Source organism: Erithacus rubecula (assembly GCF_903797595.1).
Source record: "Erithacus rubecula genome assembly, chromosome: 28".
Classification (NCBI taxonomy): domain Eukaryota; kingdom Metazoa; phylum Chordata; class Aves; order Passeriformes; family Muscicapidae; genus Erithacus; species Erithacus rubecula.
Genome location: NC_136680.1, coordinates 3,186,409 through 3,209,222, shown reverse-complemented (window position 1 = coordinate 3,209,222; position 22,814 = coordinate 3,186,409). Strand labels below are relative to the sequence as shown.

The 22,814-nt window shown below is 53.5% G+C and overlaps 3 protein-coding genes across 14 annotated transcripts in view; 2 read left to right on the top strand and 1 right to left on the bottom strand.

The window, feature by feature from the left end:
• The window catches only part of LOC306813328 (DNA-binding protein RFX2-like), a 65,284-nt gene extending 50,325 nt beyond the window's left edge, over positions 1–14,959 (top strand). For 11 of the 12 annotated variants that reach the window (XM_079328660.1, XM_079328667.1, XM_079328663.1 and 8 more), the window contains 12 exons: positions 707–888; positions 1,664–1,783; positions 2,664–2,779; positions 3,585–3,703; positions 4,013–4,125; positions 6,113–6,264; positions 7,225–7,322; positions 9,108–9,257; positions 10,604–10,812; positions 11,084–11,237; positions 13,199–13,241; positions 14,760–14,959. In XM_079328660.1, the coding sequence (XP_079184786.1) occupies positions 707–888; positions 1,664–1,783; positions 2,664–2,779; positions 3,585–3,703; positions 4,013–4,125; positions 6,113–6,264; positions 7,225–7,322; positions 9,108–9,257; positions 10,604–10,812; positions 11,084–11,237; positions 13,199–13,241; positions 14,760–14,866 (1,563 nt within the window). In that variant the 3' untranslated portion in view covers positions 14,867–14,959. The remainder of the gene's footprint in view (positions 1–706; positions 889–1,663; positions 1,784–2,663; positions 2,780–3,584; positions 3,704–4,012; positions 4,126–6,112; positions 6,265–7,224; positions 7,323–9,107; positions 9,258–10,603; positions 10,813–11,083; positions 11,238–13,198; positions 13,242–14,759) is intronic. The other variant, XM_079328658.1, reaches the window with a different exon arrangement.
• Positions 1–22,814, bottom strand: part of PIK3R2 (phosphoinositide-3-kinase regulatory subunit 2) — a 154,396-nt gene that overhangs the window by 108,376 nt on the left and 23,206 nt on the right. The window lies entirely within an intron of this gene.
• LOC306813329 (la-related protein 6-like) lies at positions 14,981–21,862 on the top strand. Its single transcript, XM_079328668.1, has 5 exons — positions 14,981–17,656; positions 17,701–18,853; positions 18,975–19,151; positions 19,901–20,099; positions 20,711–21,862. The coding sequence occupies exons 3-5, from the start codon at positions 18,985–18,987 to the stop codon at positions 21,575–21,577; spliced, it is 1,233 nt and encodes a 410-aa protein (XP_079184794.1). The 5' UTR covers positions 14,981–17,656; positions 17,701–18,853; positions 18,975–18,984; the 3' UTR covers positions 21,578–21,862.

The following is a 22,814-nucleotide window of genomic DNA, read 5'->3' as shown; positions in this document are numbered from 1 at the left end:
CACTCATTTTATTGATGCTGAAGTCGTTTAGTCAATTAAAGGAAATTGGGGGCTTTGCATTTGAATTCTTGCGCTGACACCGTGTGCTGGACCTGCCCTTTCAGACTATCTGGGTATAAATAATTTATATTAATTGCAAATTTTAATCAACAGCCATGTCAGAAGTTCAGACAGCAAATTTTGCAAAGTAGATGGATTCCCTCAGATTTTGAAGGTTGCTTTGGCAACCATTAATTTTATTGTTAAGGGAGCTGCTGCAGACATGCCAATCTTCCAATTAATATAGGCTTTGCATCAATTTGCTTCCCCTAAAATTATTTTCTCTTAGGCAGTATCTCAAGATCTCTTTTCCTTGGAAAATGTGAGTTTTTACACCTTTATTTTGGCTCTGCAGGAATTCAGCTGAACCTGAGGTGGACACTGTGGTGGCAGCAGGAGGGTGCTTAAATAACGAAAAATCTCACTGGTTTTGTTTGGGGTGGGGATGATTTTGGAATCCTGTAAAGTAATATAAAGTTATATAAATTACAACAATTTTATCTATCTATATATATAGCTATAAATATATAAGTTATGTGAATTAACTCATATAAATTAATTACTCCATTCTCCTGAACTCCTCCATCCGGATGTTTAAAGCGCCGACCCCGCCTGACCTCCCATCCCTCTTTAGACTTGCATGTTGTTTATTTTTCCCTGCCTGAAGCTGCAGTGGCTGCTGGATAACTATGAGACTGCAGAGGGTGTGAGCCTGCCCAGGAGCTCCCTGTACAACCATTACCTGAGGCACTGCCAGGAGCACAAGCTGGACCCCGTCAACGCCGCCTCCTTTGGGAAACTCATCCGCTCCGTCTTCATGGGGCTGAGGACTCGGCGCCTGGGCACCAGGTTGGTGGGGAAAAAAACAAAAAAACAACCCCACTGCAGCACCTCTGGGGCATTCAGAACCTCCTGAGTGTCTTTGGAAGGTTCAGGTGTTTTCTCTGCTGAGATTTATGGGAATAACCGATCCTGGCTCGGTGGGAAAATGTGTTTTATGTGAGCTGGAACTGCTTCTCATGAGGATCCCATGACCCCAGGGAACAGCTGGAGCTGTGTCAGGCCTTGGCATGGAGCTCTCCTGTGTGGTGGAATCACATCCTCTCAAGGAGCACCACAGCAGCAAAGGAGAAAGAATTCCCCTGTGCTTGGAGAAAGCTTTCAGTTTTTACAAAACTTACAAAAATGAGCAGCTCCAAGGACAAAACCACATCAAAGCCTGGTGCTGTTGCTGCAGAAGTGCTGACAACAGAAAGGCATTTTTCTTTTCACAGTGGGTCATTCAGTCAGGCTCATTTTATCCAAGTCTAGATAAAGATGGACGCTTGTTTTTATGGAAAAAAACAAATCCCTCATCAAATAGCAAAATGTCCCCTGTGGTCTTTCAATCACTCTGTTTAATAATTTATTGTAGCACTTCCCTTCTCTATTCCCCAGTCACCATGGGCTGCTTAGAACAAACCTGGCCAGGTTAAATGTGGATCCTACCACACTTAGGTTTAAATTTTCATGAGTTCATCCCTTCAGCCACTCCTTGGCAGCCATGTGCTGCACTAAATGGGGTGTGCTGTCCAAACAGCCAGGTTCACAATGCCCCTTGTACTGACCAAATTGGTGTTTCCAGGGGGAATTCCAAATATCACTACTACGGGATCCGCCTGAAGCCGGAGTCGCCGCTGAACCGCCTGCAGGAGGACACCCAGTACATGGCCATGAGGCAGCAGCCCATCCACCAGAAACAGAGGTGGGTGCTCCCAGACCTGCCCAAAATACTCAGCAGCTCCCTAGGATGTGGCTCTGCTTGGTAAGTTCAAACCAGGTGGTGCTGAGGAACCAGAACCTATCCCAGGAAATACTCAAGCCAAGCTGGATCAGACTTGGAGCAACTTGCTTTGGTGGAAAATGTCCCTGCTCACTGCAGGGGGTTGGACCAGTTGGCCTTTAAAGATTTTTCCACCCCAAAGCCTTCTGGAATTCCATGGAATGGGGTTTATCTGCCTGTTCTCCTTGCCAGTGGCACGTTCCACCTTGTGTGCCACCTTTCCCTGTAGCCAGAATGGTTTAGGATCTCAGCTATGGAGATGGTGGTGCCAAATCAATGTGAAGGGCCTGGGGGCTATTTGGGTGGATTTTGGGGTTTTGGGTGTTTTTCTGTGTGAAAGTTAAAGTGCCATGCTTTGTCTTGTGTATGAGTAATTTTAAAGGTAAAACCCAGTGTGGAAAGGGATTTGGAGTTGCCTCCTGCAAGCATGGACACTTGTGATTGTTGCTCAAGTGCAGAATTTATTTCTTCAGCTCCCAAACAGAAAGTAAATGCAAAAAGTCAGTGCTTGAGACAGAGTCTGCTCTGGAACCCACTGCAGCTCTGCTCCTCTTTTTTTTTATTTTTTAAGAACCAAAGTTCTTAGCCCCTTTAATTGTTGGGGAAGCTTTTCAAAAGGAGCTTCTCATTTCCCCCCCATTTGAGTCCATTACATAAATGATCAGCCCTCAACACTTACCTTGAATGTACCAACCACTCCACAAACTCCCAGATGTTTGCTGTAAATAACAAATAAACATTGTGTAGGTGTTTTCCCCTGCCTGTGTGGATCCTAATCCATCCTAATTATGCTGGGGTTTAGGTACAGAGCAGCCCAGAAGATGGATGGGATGGCAGAGAGTGCATCCAACAGCAACCCCCACACCACACCTGAGCAGTCAGTGGCTGCTCAGAGCCAGCACCACCAGCAGTTCATAGGTGAGGACATTCTTTTTGTGATTAATTATTCCACAGATGGGGTTTGGCTTTTGAGGGGAAGGTTTATGCAGCAAGTCCTGACTGCTGTGCTTTCCTAATAAATCTGCAGCATTTTGTTTTTTTCAGATATTTTATATATAGTGTGTGTTCTATAGGTGTTTGTAGTGTCACATTTGCTAACTTTATTATTTATCTGCTGACTCTTGTCTCCCTAGGAAGACTTTTCCTTGAGCTCACAGGTCTGTTGGGTACCTCATAATCTGTTTTTAATCCCTCTGCTTTTATCTAAATTCCATGGAAGAGTGGAGGTCCTGGCAGAGGGGAAAAGCAATTCCCTTCCTTGCAGAGGCTCCAGTGGGGATCTGAGTGGAGATGATCCACACTGACTTTTCCTTGTGGAACAGACCCTCTGCCTTTGCTGCTCCTGGATCTGTGTCTCCATCACAAATCCCAGCTCCTGACACCTCTGCTGCCCAACTCTATTCCCCATGTACTCCTTAAATACTGGAGAGACATTTTCCAGGATTTGGGGAAATTCTAGTGGGTGGCAGATGAGGATAATGTTTTCTTGTTTCTTTTATTACAAACAGAAAGGAAAATGTTTCCCCTCTGGATCCACTGGGCTGTGGTTGTTTGCTTTTTCTCAGTATACCAACACAAATCAGGGAAAGGACTAAATAATCTCATTTTTTCTGTCTCATCCCAGCTGGAGCATGAAAAAGTCTCCAGTGACAGCAGCACCTTGTGCTCACCTGTACTCTGAGCTTTCCTAACCCTCAGCACCTTTCCCAATTTCTTTTCCCAGATGTAACCCATGTGTTTCCTGAGTTCCCAGCCCCTGATCTTGGCAATGTCCTCTTGCAAGAAGGTTTCACCTTGAACGATGTGAAAACTCTGCAGGTTCTCTACAGGAGACACTGTGAGGTGATTGTTTGCAATATTCTCTGGGGATTATTGATTTATTGATTGATTAACTGATGTGGGACATCATTCATGTCACCAGCTCATATCCCACTCTCAGGAAAAGCTGGAATATAATCGGGAATGCTTCATTTACCAGGAATTACAACTCAAATATTGTGCTTTATGTGGTTTTTTTCCATCATGTGACCTTTTTTTTTGTTAGTTTGGCCACTAAAACTGTACCAATTCCATTGTTTTTCATGTGAATTATTTCCTGTGAGTGGCAGCCCTTGAGCTGAGTGCTGACCCCGTGCTGTTCTTTGCTGTCAGGCCACTCTGGATGTGGTGATGAATCTCCAGTTTCACTACATTGAGAAGCTGTGGCAATCCTTCTGGAGTCCCAAGGCACCCCCTAGTGATGGCCCCACTGCTCTGCCTTCCAGGTACTGCCAGCCTTCCCTGCTCCTTCCCTTGCATCAAGTGTTCTCAGCCTTTTGGAGTGCTTTGGAGAATTTGGGGGTATTTTCTGCCCTGCAGAGCAGTGACAAAGAGCATTGGAAGTGTTGAATGTTGTAATGCAAAGTTCAGAGCTCTGGGCAATTGTGGGGTCACTGAGGCTGGAAAATCCAGCACTCAACCACATCCCCACAGGATTTTTGGACACTTCCAGAGATGGTGACTCCACCACTGTCCTGCACAGCCTGTTCCAATGCCTGACCACTCTTTAGTGAAAAAATTTTCCCTCAAATCCAATCTAAACTCCCCTGGGGTGACTTGAGGCTGTTTTTCTCACCCTGAGGCTGCACATTTGTGTCCCTTGCACCTCCTGATTCCCCAGGGACAGCCAGTGATGATTCCCTGCCAGGGATCAGTGCCATCCTCTGGCTCAGATTTTGGGGACTATCTGAGATTTAGGGATATCCAGACTGACTTTCCTGGCTGCCCAGACCTGTCAGTGCCTCATGTTTTGAGGCAGATCATTGCAAATGAAGCTGCTTTAATCTTTTCACTCCTGCCTGTGCCTCTTCCTCATTTTTTATGCACTGGGAGTTGCTGTTGCAGAAATGGAAATAAGTGAAAGCAGAGAAAATTGAAAAAGTATAAGTTTCTTCTTAAAATTTCCATCACAAATCTGTCCACTCTTATTGATGCTATAAAGATGAAGGTTTTCTATTCAGAAGAAAAATGATAAAACATTAAGTAATAAGCAAAAATCCACCAAAAATCTGTAGAATATGGCCCTGTAGATGTTGCCCAGGGGATATTTTCCTGCAAGGAATCACTGCAGTTGTGTTTGCTTGGTTTGAAATCTCATTTTCTTGAGGGAACAGCTCCCAGGCAGATTGCAACACCCCAGAGCTGTTTCTGGGTGCAGAGGGGAAACTGGAGGCAGCTTTTCTGCAGGGCTCTCCCACCTCTCCCACCTCTGCCAGTAACCCAGAGAGGAAAATAAACACTCCCTCCCCTTCTTAATATATAAATATAAACCCCAAATATTAGGGAAGTGGCACTGAAAGCATTGGAAGATGCAGAGCATGGATGCACTTCACAGCAAGTTCCATGATCTGTTTCTTCATGTAGGATTTTCCAGGAGTTATGCCCATGGGGTTCTAAAATTCTAAAATTCTGCAGGGTGAGGCTCAAAATTCCCCTTTTAGAGCATGTCCCAGGCTTGGCTTTGATGATTTTTGTGCAATGCATGGGGAAAGACCCTTCCAAATTCCCAATTCCTGGCATAATGTGTGGGTGAGCAGCTCTGCTGTGATGCTCTGGCAGGGAATTCAGGTTTCAGCTCTTTCTGCTTGTTGTGTAACAAATATCTTGTACCTTTATACATCTACACAGTGAAAAATTGACCTCAGTCAGCTACAGACAATCTGTTCTGTTCTCATCCAAACATTCAGCCTCCTTCTTTCTGAAAACATCCAGCATTTGGAGGTGCTGAACACCCTGAGAACATCTCAGTATCAGCCAGTCTGCCCCTACATTGGCTGCAGAGTTTTTGTCCCTGTGCTGTGGCTCAGGAATTTGGGGGCAGAGGAGGGAGGAGAGGGGTGGGAAGGTTTTGGGAACAGCTGGGGCTGCAAGGAGGAAGCAGCTGAGCCTCTGCTGGCTGAAATGACTGTGCTGGAACTCAGTTCCCACATGAACAGGGGGATGTGAGAGGCAGTGAAGTTAAAAAGGGAAGAGGGGAAGGCAGGCCAAGCACCAGGAGTGTGGATTTGAGGGAAAACTGCTCCAAGCTCTGGCCCCAAGGACAGGGAGGTGCTGGCAGAGACAAGAGCTGTACAAGCAGTCCTACATTTCCTTGGGCAAGGCACACAAACATCTTTTTTCTGCTGAAAATTTGAGTTAGAAATGCAGAGGGAGGGTGAAATCACTGAATGCAAACTTGATGCTAACTCAGTCTCCTTCCTCCTCCTCCTGCAGTGAAGAGGAGCCCGAAGGGACCCTCCCAAAGGACAAACTGATCACCCTGTGCAAGTATGAGCCCATCCTCAAGTGGATGAGGAGCTGTGACCACATCCTGTACCAGGCCCTGGTGGAGATCCTGATCCCTGACGTGCTCAGGCCAGTGCCCAGTGAGTACCCACAGCCCATCCTGGCTCTGATCTCACTCTGGCTGCCCCTTGCCACAAAGATTTCCACTGTAAAAACCCACTTGGTGGTGTTTGTCTTGGCTGAAATGTAATGGCAACAGCAGTGTTCCTCCTGCAGCTTTGCTCTGGGGGGATATTTTGTGCCCCCTGATTCCCCTCCCTTTTAAATTTGGTGTGCTGCATATCACATCTCCTGATTTTGGCCAGGAATCGGGTGAAAAACACAATTTGGATATGGGATTCTTTGGGATGTGGTCCCTTGGAGATCTTTGCACAGAACCATCCTGTGTTCTGTCCCTGACTGCACTCCTGGAAATTAGGGGTCAGTTTTTGGGAGATTAATGATGGGATATTGAGGGTTTTGGATTCCCAAATGTCCCTCTGAGGGCTGTCACAAACTGGGCCATGAGGGTGTCTTTGAAGAGTGAATTTCAGTGCTTGGAAAATGCTCAGAAAGGCCATAAATAAGAAAAGGATGAAAGAAAATAAGAATAATTTTTAAAAAAACCATAGAAATGTGTAAGTTGGAAAAGATCTCTAAGATCATTAAGTCCAATTGTCATAAGGACAAGAGTACAAATAAGGATAAAAAAGAATAAGAATAAGAATAAGAATAAGAATAAGAATAAGAATAAGAATAAGAATAAGAATAAGAATAAGAGTAAGAATAAGAATGGAAAAAGAATAAGAGTAAGAGTAAGAATAAGAGTAAGAATAAGAGTAAGAGTAAGAATAAGAGTAAGAATAAGAATAATAACAAGAGCTTGAGTAATAACATCAAAGAATAATTTGGGTGCATCAACCCAGCTGATTTCCTTGGTGCTGGGTTGACACCTCAGCTAACCAGCCCACAGGCTGTGCTTTCCCAGCAGTCCCAAGCTAGAAAGTGATTCCCAAAAATGCTCCAGAGCAGCTTTTGTGACTTTGCAGCTTTCTTTGCAGGCACACTGACCCAGGCCATCCGGAACTTTGCCAAGAGTTTGGAGGGCTGGCTGATGAATGCCATGAGTGAATTCCCCCCACAGGTTGTGCAGACCAAGGTGAGCAGAGATGAGCCCAGTGTGTGTCTGTATCTTGCAGTTTTTCACAGGGTTTGGAAATTCCTGCTGGGGTTTGGTGCAGTGATTGATTCTGAGCCAAAATCAGCCAGGGGTGGGAGGACACGTGGGGTAATTCCTTTGTGCCAGCAGCTGGTGATGCTCTGTCCATGGAGCCCTTCCTGTGTCCTGAAATTGCAGATAAAGCTTTGTGGGAGAAAATCATAGAGCCACAGGATATCCTGAGCTAGAGGAACCCACAAGGATCAAATCCAGCCCCTGTCCAAGCACACCCTGAGCATCCCTGAGAGTGTCCAAAGGCTCCTGCAGCTCTGGCAGCCTTTCCCTGTTTTCTCTGCCCTGGAATGGGGCTGTTCTCCTGGAAAGGAGTGAGTGGCATTGTCCCAAGGCTCCTGCTCTCCTAAAGCCAGGGACTCTTGCTGTCTCTTCCCAGCTTGCTGGTCTCTGCTGGAGGCAGAGTGTGAAAACATGGTAGCTTAAAGAGAATAAATAATGAAATCACAGAATTATTTAGGTTTGGGTCTCCTTCCACTGCTTGGTGATGAGTGCATATTCTACCTGGTGGAGCATTGTATGGCCCAGGCAACCAGGGAGATGTAATGGGAGAGGTCAGGATCCTTTATTCCCTACAAACCAACCCAAACTGAGCAGCACCTAAAGAGACACCAATGGTTCACAGAGCACACTGTGCCCTCAACATGTTTCACAACCACCTGTCCCCAAGGATTGACTGAGTTGTTCCAAGTGCCTTGCACAAGGATTGGGTTGGAAATTACCTTTAAGGTGATTTGAGTCCAACCATTACCTCAGAAATACCTCAGTTCCCACATGCACAGGGGGATGTGAGAAGTTAAAAAGGGAAGAGGTGAAGGCAGGCCAAGCACCAGGAGTGTGGATTTGAGGGAAAACTGCTCCAAGCTCTGTCCCTAAGGACAGGGAGGTGTTGGCAGAGACAAGACCTGTACAAGCAGTGTCACATTTCCTTGTGCAAGGCACACAAACAGCACTGAACCATGTCCCCAGGTGCCACCTCCACAAGTGTTCTGAACACCTGCAGGGCTGGAGGCTGGGCTAGGCTGAACTGGGCTGGGCTGGGCTGGGAGCAGAGCCCTGCAGCCTGTCCTGTGCAGATCAGAGCCCTGCAGCCCCTGTGCTGTGCAGATCAGAGCCCTGCAGCCTGTGCTGTGCAGGATCAGAGCCCTGCAGCCCCTGTGCTGTGCAGATCAGAGCCCTGCAGCCTGTGCTGTGCAGGATCAGAGCCCTGCAGCCTGTCCTGTGCAGATCAGAGCCCTGCAGCCTGTGCTGTGCAGGATCAGAGCCCTGCAGCCTGTCCTGTGCAGATCAGAGCCCTGCAGCCCCTGTGCAGATCAGAGCCCTGCAGCCTGTCCTGTGCAGATCAGAGCCCTGCAGCCCCTGTGCTGTGCTGTGCAGATCAGAGCCCTGCAGCCCCTGTGCTGTGCAGATCAGAGCCCTGCAGCCCCTGTGCAGGATCAGAGCCCTGCAGCCCCTGTGCTGTGCAGGATCAGAGCCCTGCAGCCCCTGTGCAGGATCAGAGCCCTGCAGCCCCTGTGCTGTGCAGGATCAGAGCCCTGCAGCCCCTGTGCTGTGCAGGATCAGAGCCCTGCAGCCCCTGTGCAGGATCAGAGCCCTGCAGCCCCTGTGCTGTGCAGGATCAGAGCCCTGCAGCCCCTGTGCTGTGCAGGATCAGAGCCCTGCAGCCTGTGCTGTGCAGGATCAGAGCCCTGCAGCCCCTGTGCTGTGTTGCAGGTGGGGGTGGTCAGTGCCTTTGCCCAGACCCTGCGCAGGTACACGTCCCTGAACCACCTGGCGCAGGCGGCGCGCGCGGTGCTGCAGAACACGTCCCAGATCAGCCAGATGCTCAGCGACCTCAACCGCGTGGACTTCGCCAACGTGCAGGTACCCCTGGGCTGCCCCCTGGGCTGCACACCTGGGCTGCTCACCTGGGCTGCTCACCTGTGCTCCCCCCTGGGCTGCTCACCTGGGCTGCTCACCTGGGCTGCTCACCTGGGCTGCTCACCTGGGCTGCCCCCTGGGCTCCCCACCTGTGCTCCCCCCCTGGGCTGCCCCCTGGGCTGCCCCCTGGGCTGCACCCCTGGGCTGCTCACCTGGGCTGTTCACCTGGGCTGCACCCCTGGGCTCCCCCCTGGGCTCCTCACCTGGGCTCCTCACCTGGGCTCCCCACCTGTGCTCCCCCCCTGGGATCCTCACCTGGGCTGCTCACCTGGGTTCCCCACCTGGGCTCCTCACCTGGGCTGCTCACCTGGGCTGCTCACCTGTGCTCCCCACCTGTGCTCCCCCACTGGGCTCCTCACCTGGGCTGCTCACCTGTGCTCCTCACCTGGGCTGCACCCCTGGGCTCCTCACCTGAGCTGCTCACCTGTGCTCCTCACCTGGGCTGCACCCCTGGGCTGCTCACCTGCTCACTGCTCCTCACTGGGGCTCCATATCCAGCTTCTCTGATGGCATCCAGGGAACCCCTGGGCTCCTGTCCTCACCTGCTCCTCACTGGGGCTCCATATCCAGGTTCTCTGTTTAGTACCCAGGTAACCCACAGGCAGGTCTCTAATGGTGACCAGAGGTTTCTGTCCTCACCTGCTCCATATCTGAACTCTGCAGTGTTCAATCCCCAGCTGAATGAACAAGGGGATGGGTTTGCTGTTACTTCACTGGGTGAATTTTCCACCTCACTGTGAGCAGTGGAAAAGGAGCTTCTGTAAGACTCACTGATCATTAAGGCTGGAAAAGACCTCCAAGCCCATCCAGTCCAACCATGCCCACTAAACCATGTCCCCACATCCATTTATTATTTGAACACTTCAGGGTGATGGCTCCACCACTTCCCTGAGCACCCCATTCCAATGCTTTACGACTTTTCCAGAGAAGAATTATGTTTCCAGTGAAGAATAATATATATTATATTATTACCAACAATTATGTAGTTCTAAAAATACTGTGGTCCAGACAGATCAGAGGGGGCCATGATTCAAAGCTGGTTTGCAGCCCTTGCCTGCTAGAAATTAATTCCTGGGTTGGGTGGGATACAACACCATGCAGGGCTGGCATGAGTAACTGTGAGCCCTTCCTTGTGAGCAGGAGGAGGACAGGAGTAACTGTGTGAGCAGGAGCAGGACAGGAGTAACTGTGAGCCTTTCCCCTGAGCAGGAGCAGGGCTGGAGTAACTGTGAGCCTTTCCTGTGAGCAGGAGCAGGGCTGGAGTAACTGTGAGCCTTTCCCCTGAGCAGGAGCAGGCCTCGTGGGTGTGCCAGTGTGAGGAGGGCATGGTGCAGAAGCTGGAGCAGGATTTCAAGCTGACTCTGCAGCAGCAGAGCTCTCTGGACCAGTGGGCCAGCTGGCTGGACAATGTGGTCACTCAAGTGCTGAAGCACCACGAGGGCAGCCCCAGCTTCCCCAAGGCAGCCAGGCAGTTCCTGCTGAAGTGGTCCTTCTACAGGTACATTTGTTTTCTCATTTTGGGGTATTTCTACATCAGGCTTGGGGCATGTAAAGAGCTCCTTGAAAAGCCAAGGCCAAGTTCTTTACTCCCATAAAACTCAGGTTCTGGTATCCTTTCAGGATGGGGATAGAACACTCCATAAATGAATTAATTAAAGTGTTTTGATACTTTTGGGTCAGAGACACTGTCATGTCCCACAGTACCCCCAGTGTCCAGAACTCACTGAGCCACAGCTCAGGTGTAAAACAACCCAAATTTGTTTTGCCAGCTCCATGGTGATCCGGGACCTGACCCTGCGCAGTGCCGCCAGCTTCGGCTCCTTCCACCTGATCCGCCTGCTCTACGACGAGTACATGTTCTACCTGGTGGAGCATCGTGTGGCCCAGGCAACAGGGGAGACCCCCATTGCTGTCATGGGAGAGGTGAGAGCCCTTTATTCCCCACAAAGCACCCCAAAGTAAGCAGCTCTTCAAGAGGCACCTCTGGTTCACAAACCGCACCGTGCCCGCGGTGTGTTGTGTTTTTACAACAAAAATTATTTACTGAGTTGTTTTGAGTGCCTGGCACAAGGATGGAGCTCCTGGAGAATCTTCCCTGAGCTGGTGGGTTTTGGGTTTGGGGTGGTTGAGCATCATCTGGGTTTTGGAGGTATGGACAGGGAGGGAAAGGATCTCCCCATTTCTCTGCACCACCTGCAAACTGCCAGCCCTGACTTTGAGACTCCTGACAGGGCAAAGTCCATCTAAATCAGGCAAAAATGGTCCAAAAGTTGCTTTCAGCAGCTGAACTTCTCCAGGCCTCTACAAGCTCTAGCATTACATGCACAATCAGCCACTCTCTCTGTTTTTGAGGTGAAGAAGAGGATAATGGGGTTGTTTGGGCTCTTTGTGAGGGTTTGGGGTTTTTTTTTTTTTTGGTTCACCAGACAGTAAGTCTGGTGCCTGGCTTGCAGGCAGGTCCTGTCCTGCCTAGATGAAGCCACATCTAGTTTTTCTCTCTGAAATAGAGTTAAAATCCCCAGATGAACCTGTGACAGCAATGTTGAAAGCACTGTGAGTTCAAAACTGAGCTCATGTGCTCAAAATTGTTCTCATTTGCTCCTTGAAGCTTCCACAGAGCTCATGTAGGGAGCCAGGCAAACCAAAGCCTGTTGGTTCTGCCTTCCCTCCCCCTCCCACGCTGCTCCAACTGCAGTGCTGAGTCCCCTGTTCCCTGCCAAACCTCCACCTTTATTGATATTAAAGGCACATGAAAGGCAGAGACTGGTCCCAGCAGAACCCAGCTGTGGAAGGCTCTCATCCCTCATCCTTGCAATATTCCTGTTCTCCAGGAGGAGGCTGATTCTTCCCAGCAAAGGATGGTTCCTGTCCTTCCATTCCCACTGAACTCTGCAATTCCCTCTCTCAGCTCCTGCTGCTGAGCTTTCCATGATTTTTCAGCAGTTATCACAGCAGTTTGGTGTCTCACCATTGAGAGGGACAGCACATCTCCAGAACCAAGTTCTCTCTGGTTCCACTTGGCACCACAGCCTCGCTGGCCAAACTCTCTCTGACATCACTGTTTGCAGAGAGGGGAAGGTGGAGTCCAGGAGAGGGGTGTCAGGAAAATTAATCCACAAACACCAGAGGTTTATGTCCACAAAAGAGACAGAGGAATCCTTTTTGCATTTCTCAAATAAAGGGAGAGGCCATGGAGCATTCCCCTGGGATATCTCAAATTTTTGGGGATGCAGCCTCCTTTTTATCCCAATTTCCCTCTCTCTTACCCCATGGGCTGAGGTACTTGAGAGGCACAGACTTCCCAGACCACCTGATACCTGAGATTCCCCTCTAATGTACAACCCTCCCTTTTAATTTTTAATTCTTATAGAATTCATTATATTTCCCCATGGCTTCTTTCATCTTCCAATTTCCAATTTCATTTTTCAGCAAACCTACAGTTTATTTGTAAAGGCAAATATCTTTCTTCATTCATCAATCAGTGGAATCCATCTCATTGTTTCTTTTATCTCTGAGTGCTGGTTTTATCTACCAGCAGACCCACAGCTTGTTTGTAAAGACAAATCTGACATTCCTCTCAGGGGGAATGCCTGAGAGGTGGAAGGGGCTGGAGAAAAGATCACTTGGGAGATGGAAAAATTTCTCCTTTAATTTCAGAGCCAAATCCTGCCGTGGATTGTTGTGTGTGGTGCTTGCTCAGAGATTTATATGAAAACAAAAGGCTTTTCCCCCCAGACCTGTGGCTGGTTTGGATTTCTGCTCTCCACCAGCAGCACTGCTGCTCAGGGTCTCTCCTGGGTGAAGTTGTTTGGTGATGCCATCGAGCAGGTCTGGCTCCTTGGCTCCCAGAGCCTCACTCACCCTGTCACTCCTTTTTCTTGCAGTTTGGTGACCTCACATCGCTGTCCCCAACGCTGCTGGACAAAGGTACCACCATCCCAGGGGAGCTCTGCTGGCTCAGGCTGGGCTGGCTGGGAGAGGGGACCCTGCTGGCCCTGGCTATGGGAGAGGGGACCCTGCTGGCCCTGGCTATGGGAGAGGGGACCCTGCTGGCCCTGGCTATGGGAGAGGGGACCCTGCTGGCCCTGGCTATGGGAGAGGAGCCTCTGCTGGCCCTGGCTATGGGATGGGAGCCTCTGCTGGCCCTGGCTATGGGAGAGGGGACCCCTGCTGGCCCTGGCTGTGGGAGAGGAGCCCCTGCTGGCCCTGGCTATGGGAGAGGGGACCCTGCTGGCCCTGGCTATGGGATGGGAGCCCCTGCTGGCCCTGGCTGTGGGAGAGGGGACCCTGCTGGCCCTGGCTATGGGAGAGGAGCCTCTGCTGGCCCTGGCTATGGGAGAGGGGACCCTGCTGGCCCTGGCTGTGAGACAGGAGCCTCTGCTGGCCCTGGCTATGGGACAGGAACCCCTGCTGGCCCTGGCTATGGGAGAGGGGACCCTGCTGGCCCTGGCTATGGGAGAGGGGACCCTGCTGGCCCTGGCTATGGGAGAGGGGACCCCTACTGGCCCTGGCTATGGGAGAGGAGCCTCTGCTGGCCCTGGCTATGGGACAGGAACCCCTGCTGGCCCTGGCTATGGGAGAGGGGACCCTGCTGGCCCTGGCTCTGAGAGAGGAGCCCCTGCTGGCCCTGGCTATGGGAGAGGGGACCCTGCTGGCCCTGGCTATGGGAGAGGAGCCCCTGCTGGCCCTGGCTATGGGAGAGGGGACCCTGCTGGCCCTGGCTATGGGAGAGGGGACCCTGCTGGCCCTGGCTATGGGAGAGGAGCCTCTGCTGGCCCTGGCTATGGGATGGGAGCCCCTGCTGGCCCTGGCTATGGGAGAGGAGCCTCTGCTGGCCCTGGCTATGGGATGGGAGCCTCTGCTGGCCCTGGCTCTGAGAGAGGAGCCCCTGCTGGCCCTGGCTATGGGAGAGGGGACCCTGCTGGCCCTGGCTATGGGATGGGAGCCCCTGCTGGCCCTGGCTATGGGATGGGAGCCTCTGCTGGCCCTGGCTCTGAGAGAGGAGCCCCTGCTGGCCCTGGCTATGGGAGAGGGGACCCTGCTGGCCCTGGCTATGGGAGAGGAGCCCCTGCTGGCCCTGGCTATGGGAGAGGAGCCTCTGCTGGCCCTGGCTATGGGAGAGGGAACCCCTACTGGCCCTGGCTATGGAAGAGGGGACCCTGCTGGCCCTGGCTATGGGAGAGGAGCCTCTGCTGGCCCTGGCTATGGGACAGGAACCCCTGCTGGCCCTGGCTATGGGAGAAGGGACCCTGCTGGCCCTGGCTGTGAGACAGGAGCCCCTGCTGGCCCTGGCTATGGGAGAGGAGCCCCTGCTGGCCCTGGCTATGGGAGAGGAGCCTCTGCTGGTCCTGGCTATGGGATGGGAGCCCCTGCTGGCCCTGGTGTGCTGGGAAGAAGCTCCCAGTTGCTCTGTTCCCTGCCCTGAGCCTGTCCTGTCCTTTGCAGATGAGATCAGTGATCTGGGCGCCGAGGCGGAGCCGGAGCGGGCGCTGGGGGAGCCGCTGGTGAAGCGGGAGCGCTGCGAGCCCGGCCACTCCCTGCAGGACATCTGACACCGGGACTCGGCTTGCACGGAGCCCTCGGGAGCGTGCCCGGCCCGGCAGCCCCGGATCCGCGTTATTCTAGTGCCTCTTAGTTTCTCTGTATGTTTACTTGTGTTCGAGGATGGGCTGAGCCGGGGCAGGCGCTGCTTTGGCCGCCAGTGTCCCTGCAGAGCGGAGCAGGAGCTGCAGGCTGCTCCCGAGGGATGGAAGCCCCTGCGGGCGGCAGCAGGTGGGATGTGCCTGGCGGGGAGGAGCTGTCTCCGCTCTGCAGCCGGAGCCAGGCGCGCCAACGAGGTTTCCTGTGTCAGGGAAGGCGCTTCTGGTTCCTTCCCCGCGTCTCAGACTTCACTGTGATACAGACTTGAACCAATCAGTGCCCAAGAAGAAGGAAGAATACCCGGCCCTCCTCCTGCAGCCTTTCCCGCAGGCTGTCCTGGCTCTGGCTTTGCCAAATCTCTTGCACCGGGCAGCACAGGACAGGCGGTGTCCCGTGTCCCCACGCGGGGAGAGGCTCCAGGCTGCACATCCCTGCGGGCACAGCCGTGCCCTGGGACTATGGGATGAGCATCCCCAGCTGCTTCCATGCCTCCCCAGCTTGGCACTTCACCCCAATGCTCCTGGGATGCCATCAGGCCAGCTCAAGATACCAAAGGACTCCGAGGCGGTGGCAGCTGGAGGCAGAGCGTGTTCCTTGTCCCCGTGCCACAATGCCTGGGGACAATCACCCCATGGCAATCCCATGGCAACCCCATGGCAACCCCATGGCAATCCCATGGCAATCCCATGGCAATCCCCATCCTCCACGGTGCCCAGGCAGACAGGAACTGGTCCCACATCCGGGGGTTTGTGAAATTCCCACTCCATGTCCTGCTCTGAGGTTGAAGGAGGGTCCGGAGCAGGGGCCAGGGTGTGTGACCACAGTGCCTTAGGGTGGGGCTTGTTCCCATTTCCCCTGCTCCAGGTGGCCCAGCACAGCTCAGACTGGCCCAGCAGCCCATCCCAGGTAGGGAGGGGCTGGCACAGACCCCGGGGGCTCAGCACTCCAATGGCATTTCCCTCTCTGGATCCCTTTTTGCCTTTTCCTGCAGTGACAGTGCAGGGGTGGCTCCATGGGGCTGAGCTGGGGGAGCTCAGCAGGGTTTTTCCCCCTTTCCCACATCCTGTGGGGTCTGTGCTGACATGGATTGCCCTGGGATGCTGTGGGCTACACTGGGAGCTGTGGGCTACAGGGCAGAGGAGGGGGGATCTGTCATCAAACTAAACTGCAAAAACAAAGCCCTGGGGCAAATCTCTCTGTGAATAAAGGCTGTGTCATAAATAGCTTTTATTATTATGGTTTCTAATGATGCAGTGTTCGGTGTGAGCTTTTCCAGGGGTCTCGTGTACATTTGCCTAGCAGAGTATATTCTATCCAAATCTCTGATTTTCTTGTTCCCAGTGGCACTAAAGCAGCTGTGACACTTTCAAACACCTTCCTAATGGCAAGTGAAACAAGACTGTGTGCAGTGGCACAACTTCCCTCTGCCCCATGCTGTGCCAAGGTGATGTTTGTCTTTAAATGTCTCACATGGAAGTGGCAGGAGAGAAGTGAGAGAGACAGATTTCAATGTACATAACCATGGTCAGAGTCCACACTTGGGATCCTGCTGATGAGATAAGAGAGTCTAAATAAACAACTGAGCAACCAAATCTTAACTGCCCTGCTCCCACTGAGGGCCACAGGAAGTTCAGCTCTTCCTTTGAGGGAAGCCAGTGTGCAAAGGAGATGCTCTGGAGCTCTGCAGCAGTGTGTGGGGAGGCTGGAGAAGCACCCAAACCCCCTTGCACAGAATTCCCAGCTAAACCTGAACAGCAATAAATGTGTATCCAATGCTCAGGCCTGCACAAGAAGTGTCGTGGTCCCATTTCTTCTGTGATCCCTGAGAGGTGCCAGGAGATGCTGCAGCAGCCTCAGGGGGATGCAGGAGCTGCCCAGGGCAGGGTAATTAAAGCAGTTTTGGGCAGGGAGGCAGATTCCTGGGGCAGCAGCTGTGTGTAAGGATAACCCCATCACAGGCAGGCTCAGAGGGGAGGAGAGGCTGGAGGATCAGACTGAGCACAGGGCCACAGGAGGATTTTCTAATTAAGCTTCCAGACTAATTGAGAGGATGGGAGGGATGTGACGAGTGCTGGGACATTCCTGCTCTGACCCCTTGGGAAGGTTCAGCCTCAGCCTTTGTGCCTTTGCTTCACTCTCCCTCTGGATCACACCCAGTCTGGCTGGACCAGTTAGAGCCTCTTCCTTTGGGAATCTCAGGTCTGGAAGCAGGAGATTGTTTCCCCCAGGGCAGCTGGGCAGCACCTCCTAACCCTGAGAAAATCTGCCTCTGAGCAGAGCAAACACAGCTCCAAATCCTCCTGTTAGTACCTACACCCCCCATCCTCAGCCTGCCCCTGGCTCTGCCCTCCCAGATGGGCAAATCCTGCAGAGATTTCAGCACAAACATCCCAGAGTTTTGTCTTCCACCCCTTCCCAGGAGGTGCCAGGAGAATGGGGGGTGGCCAGGAGTTGACACCAAGCCTGGGGAAATCAGAGGGGTGCAACATTCCAGAGGCATCTGGACATTGCCAGTCCCTGTGGCTCATCCCAGAAGGGCAGGGAGGGAGAGCCCAGGGATTCCTTGGGAGCAGCCCAAGGGCAGGGGACACTGCAGAGCCACCAGCCTGGAGGTGCTGCTGCTCTGGGGACAGCCAGGACTCCTTGGACATCTTCAGTCTGTGCCAGGGTGTGAGAGGGGATGAGCCCTGGATTTGTCTCCTGTTTGTCCCCTCGGGAATGTGTCCCTTGGTTGGGATGGCTTTAGGTTCATGGTCTGGTACTGGCACTCCTGGATTGTCCCCACAGCATCAGAGAATAGGAACCTACATCTAGGAAACCTCTGGGAAGGGGGACTTGCAAAGAGAAATGAGATGAAGTTCTCAAAATGAACCAACACAAAAATACAGATTTGAAAACAGGAGTCTGAACCACTTTTTGTTGTTTGCTTGCAACTTCTCCTGTGACCTGGTCTGAAACAAAACCTTCTCTTGTGCCACTGGAGCCCTTGGCCTGTCCAAGTGGCCACAGGGCACAGGAACATCAGCCAAGCCTGGGCTGGACTGGCAGGAGAGGCTCAGGAGGGCTCCCAGCACCAGCCCTTGCAGTGCCAGTTCCAGTTTCCACCCAGCTCCAACATCCCTCCCTGGCATTGTCCCCAGCCCTGTGTCCTCACCCTCTCTCTGCTGCCCAGCATGGGGCTCAGGCCATGGGGATGTTTCATCCCAGCCCTTTCCCCATGGAGCCAGGGCCCTCCTGTCCCCCTGCCCTGGGCTTCACACCATCCCTGCTCCCTCCCTGGGCTTCACACCATCCCTGATCCCTCCCTGGGCTGGGGGATGTTGCAGCAGGGAGAAGGGCCTGTCCCTGCTGCTCTGGCAGCACAGAGAGCCCAAAGGATTCCCTGGACAGAAGCTTCCCTCCCCTCCACACGGCTGTCACTGTCACTGTCACTGTCCCTGCACAAGGCACAGACTGAGAGGCCTCATGGCTGCAATTCACTGCCCCCCAGGCTACCAGAGGGGACAGGTCCTGCTGGCCCTACCCTGCCTGGTCCCTGCAGCCCAGGCAGGAGGAGCCTGGCTCATCCCAGGGCTCAGCTGGGGCAGTTTAACACCAAACAGCTTTCACCTGGAGCAGGCAGTCTGGGGGCAGGTCCTCAACCACCCCTGCATTGCCTTCAGGGTGTGTTTATAAACCCACATCTCCCTTACCCTGGGGGCTTTTTCTCTCTCTCTTTCTTTCCTATCTCTTTTTTTTTTTTTAATTTTGGGGGGTTTTTTTGGGGTTTTTTTTTTTTTGCCTTTATGTTTTGAGAGCCTTAGTTTGGAACTAAGGGGAATTTGGGAGTTGGCACCTCAGGGTGTCTGGGATGTACTGCTAGAAGTTAGAATTTCCACCCTTCCAGTGCTACCAAGCAGGTAAGGACACAACAATTACCCTCTTTCAGTGCCCCTGGGCTGGGTTTGGGGGCTGCAGCCCAGAGAGGGCTCTGTCCCAGGGTTGGCATGGTCAGGGTGTCCCAGCACTGTCCTTTTCCAGGTGAAGGACAATGTCTTCCCACGACTCTGGAGTGGCCTTGGGGCTCAACTCCCAGCCCAGCTGCAGCACTCCAGTGCCTGTCCCAAGGAATTCCTTCCTGGCACGGCCTCTCCCTTCCCCGTGGAGCTGCTCCCTCTCCCTGCTCGGCCAGGAGGACATCGTGGAGAGCTACACTGGGTACGTGGGGAGGGGTTGAGCCTGCTCCTTGCATGTGTGTGTCCTCAAGGGGACTGGAACATGTCCCTGCTCTGGGATGTGTTTCACTCAGCCTGGGATGTGTCCCATCCTGGGATGTGTTTCATTCAGTCTGGGATGTGTCCCTGCTCTGGGATGTGTTTCATTCAGCCTGGGATGTGTTTCATTCAGCCTGGGATGTGTTTCATTCAGCCTGGGATGTGTTTCACTCAGCCTGGGATGTGTCCCTGCTCTGGGATGTGTTTCACTCAGCCTGGGATGTGTCCCTGCTCTGGGATGTGTTTCACTCAGCCTGGGATGTGTCCCTGCTCTGGGATGTGTTTCATTCAGCCTGGGATGTGTCCCTGCTCTGGGATGTGTTTCATTCAACCTGGGATGTGTCCCTGCTCTGGGATGTGTTTCATTCAGCCTGGGATGTGTCCCTGCTCTGGGATGTGTTTCATTCAACCTGGGATGTGTCCCTGCTCTGGGATGTGTTTCACTCAGCCTGGGATGTGTCCCTGCTCTGGGATGTGTTTCATTCAGTCTGGGATGTGTCCCTGCTCTGGGATGTGTTTCATTCAACCTGGGATGTGTTTCATTCAGCCTGGGATGTGTCCCATCCTGGGATGCTCACGAGGCACAGGCTGGAGCTGCTCCCTGTACCCAGGGTAGCCCTGTGTGCCCGTGGTGTCTTTGCTGTCCCACCCTGGTCCAGGCAGCAGCTCAGCTGTGTCCCCACTGCTGTGCAGGGACTCCTGTGAGCTGGGGGTGGCTCTGCTGGACTGCAGCTGCTCGGCCCCAGACCCGCAGCTGGTGCGCAGGATCGTGGCCCAGGTGGAGTTCTACCTGTCAGATGAGAACCTGGCCAAGGATGCCTTCCTCCTCAAACACGTGCAGAAGAACAAGATGGGCTTTGTCAGCATCAAGCTGCTGACATCCTTCAAGAAGGTGGGTGCTGGGTGTGTGTGCTCAATACCCTGCAGCAGCTGTGCTCCCAGGGATGGATGGGGCTGGGGGAGCAGGGAACACTCCTCAGAACACCCCCAGGGCTGGATTCACCTCTTCTACCCACACTTCCCCTGGACTGCTTTGAAAGTGATCCTCCCTTAACTAAAAAAAAAAAAAAAAAAAAAAAAAAAACAAACTAAGAAAGTGCTGCTGGTGTGGCTTAGGGGGAAGTTGTGGCTCCTTGCCAGAGCCCAGGGGACAGTGGGGACTGTGCAGATCCCAAAGCTGCTCCTGTAGAAGGGGGATATTGCTGTGGATGGGGTCTCAGCCTGCCTTGGGGGTGGGTTTAGGGTGGTGCTATAGCAGGGGGATATTGGATGGGGTCACAGCCTGTCTGGAGAGTGGGTTTAGGGTTGCCCCTTAGAAGGGGGATATTGGATGGGGTCACAGCCTGTCTGGAGAGTGGGTTTAGGGTTGTCCCTTAGAAGGGGGATATTGCCGTGGGGGATATTGGATGGGGTCCCAGCCTACCTGGGGGTGGGTTTAGGGTGGTCCCTGCCTGGGGACAGCAGGGCAGGCAGACTGACAGGGATTCCACCCTCTCTGCACAGGTGAAATACCTGACCCGGGACTGGCGCCTCACCCTCTACGCCCTCAAGTTCTCGGCGCTGCTGGAGGTGAACAAGGAGGGCACCAAAGTGAGGCGGCGGCTCCCCATCCCCGAGTACCTGCTGAGCGTCCCTCCCAGCAAACTGCTGCTGGCCTGGGAGCTGCAGCCGCGGGAGCAGGACCTGCCCCTGCAGAAAAACTTCCTGGAGACCATCACGAGGATGTTCAGCCCCTTCGGCGCCATCGCCTCCATCCGCCTGCTGCGGCCGGGCCGCAAGCTGCCCTCGGACGTGCGCAAGTTCTGCTCGCGGTTCCCGGAGCTGCTGAGCCGCTGCTGTGCCCTGGTGGAGTACGAGAGCCTGGAGAGCGCCCGCAGGGCCTTCGAGAGCCTCGGGCAGCGCGACTGGCACAGCATCCGGGTGGTGCGGCTCTGCGGAAAAGGGGGCAAGAAGAAAGCCGGGGAGGAGCGGCCGGGGTGGAAGGGGGCTCTGCCCTTCCCCTGCAGCCTCGAGGATTCCCTGCCCAGCAGCTCCCCGCAGCGCGATGATGCCTCAGGCTCGCTGTCCCTCCTGAACCAGGATCTGATGGCACCCACCTGGCCTGGCGGCGACTCCCCGGCTGGGAATTCCAGCGCTTTCCCCAGCAAGGGCTTCTCCCCGCTCGGGGCGAGCGCCGCGGGCTCCTGGACCCCCTGGGCCAGCGGCCTCTGTGCTGTGGCCAGCGCTGCTCTCAGCCCTGCCCTGGCAGCACCGTGGGGCTCCGAGCCCCTCGGGCTGTGGGACGGGGTCCTGCGCCTGCCCCGCAGCCCCCAGGGCACCGCGGGCTTCGGCAGCAGCTTCGCGAGAGAGGAGCTCGCCCTCCGGCGCTGAAACTCCTTCCAATTCACGGTTTATTATTTTCTTTCTCTTCCCTTCTCTCGAGCAGAAGAATTTTCTATGGCCCTGCGAGCTGTGGGCAGTGGCAGTGCAGCTGATCCAGGGGACAGAAGTTTTGGGGCAGGGACGATGCTCGAGGCAGACGCTGAGCAGCAGCAGGAGCTGTGCCATGCTGTGCTCATGCCAGTGGGACTGTGCTTGCTCAGGGCCCAGAGCTGGGTTTGGTGTCCAGGTTTTGGATGAGAAATGGACAATAAAGAGAGATGAAGTTTCCAGGCACTCTGTGGTTGTTGCTGTGATTTCTTTCTTTGGTTTTTTCCTCCCTTTCCAGGTCTTGCTGCTGCCTGAGGTGCAGCCAAAGGGAAGGAGGGTCCCTGCCTGCCTGCAGCTGCTTCCCTTGCTGTCCTTGGGGTGGTGGGGACACTGAGGGGTGCCCAGAACTGGTGGTCCAGGTTGGCTGAGCCTGAGAAAGACAAGAGGAGTGATGGCTGTGGTGGCAGGGTGTGGTTCCTCCTGGCTATTGGCTGCTCAAGGCTCTCTGGCCTCTCTCAGGATGGAATGTGGGGGCTTCTTGTGTCCCTCCTGCTCCCACAGCCTCTCCAGCTCCTCTGGGATAGGGTTGAGGGAGGCTACAGGTGGCTGTCAGGGGTCTGCCAGTGAAAGTGCCCTTGGTCTGTGCCCAGAGCTGGGACAAGTCCCATGCCTGCAGGGCTGGTGAGGGGATGGGGTCACACCTTGTGTGAGGAGAGGTTTGAGGGCAGTCCCTGCAGTCAGGATGAGGGGAATGGAAAACCAGGCAGGTTCTGCTGCCCATCACCCAGCCAGGACCCTGGCACTAAGGATTGTTCTACAGCTAGTGAGAAGAATTCTCTGAGTCAGGAATTCCTTGTCCTTGTGGTGAATTTAAACCTCCCAGACCCTTGCTGGGAATGGCCTCTTGCTGGGGCAAGCAGGTCTGGGATATTCCTGAAGTCTGCTGGAGAGGACTTCTTGTCACACATGCTCAGGGAGCCACCAGGAAAGATGCCATCCTAAACCTGCTGGTGGGAATGGAGAAGGACTGGTGGGAACTGGGATAGTCTTGGGCCCAGTGCTCCTGAAGTGGTTGAGTTTAATGCTGTCAGTGTGAGGAGAAAGATGGACACCAGAGCTGCTTCCCAAGACTTGCAGAGTGGAAATGTTCTGCTCCTCAGAGAGCTGCACAGCAGAGTTCCCTGGGAATCTTTAAGAG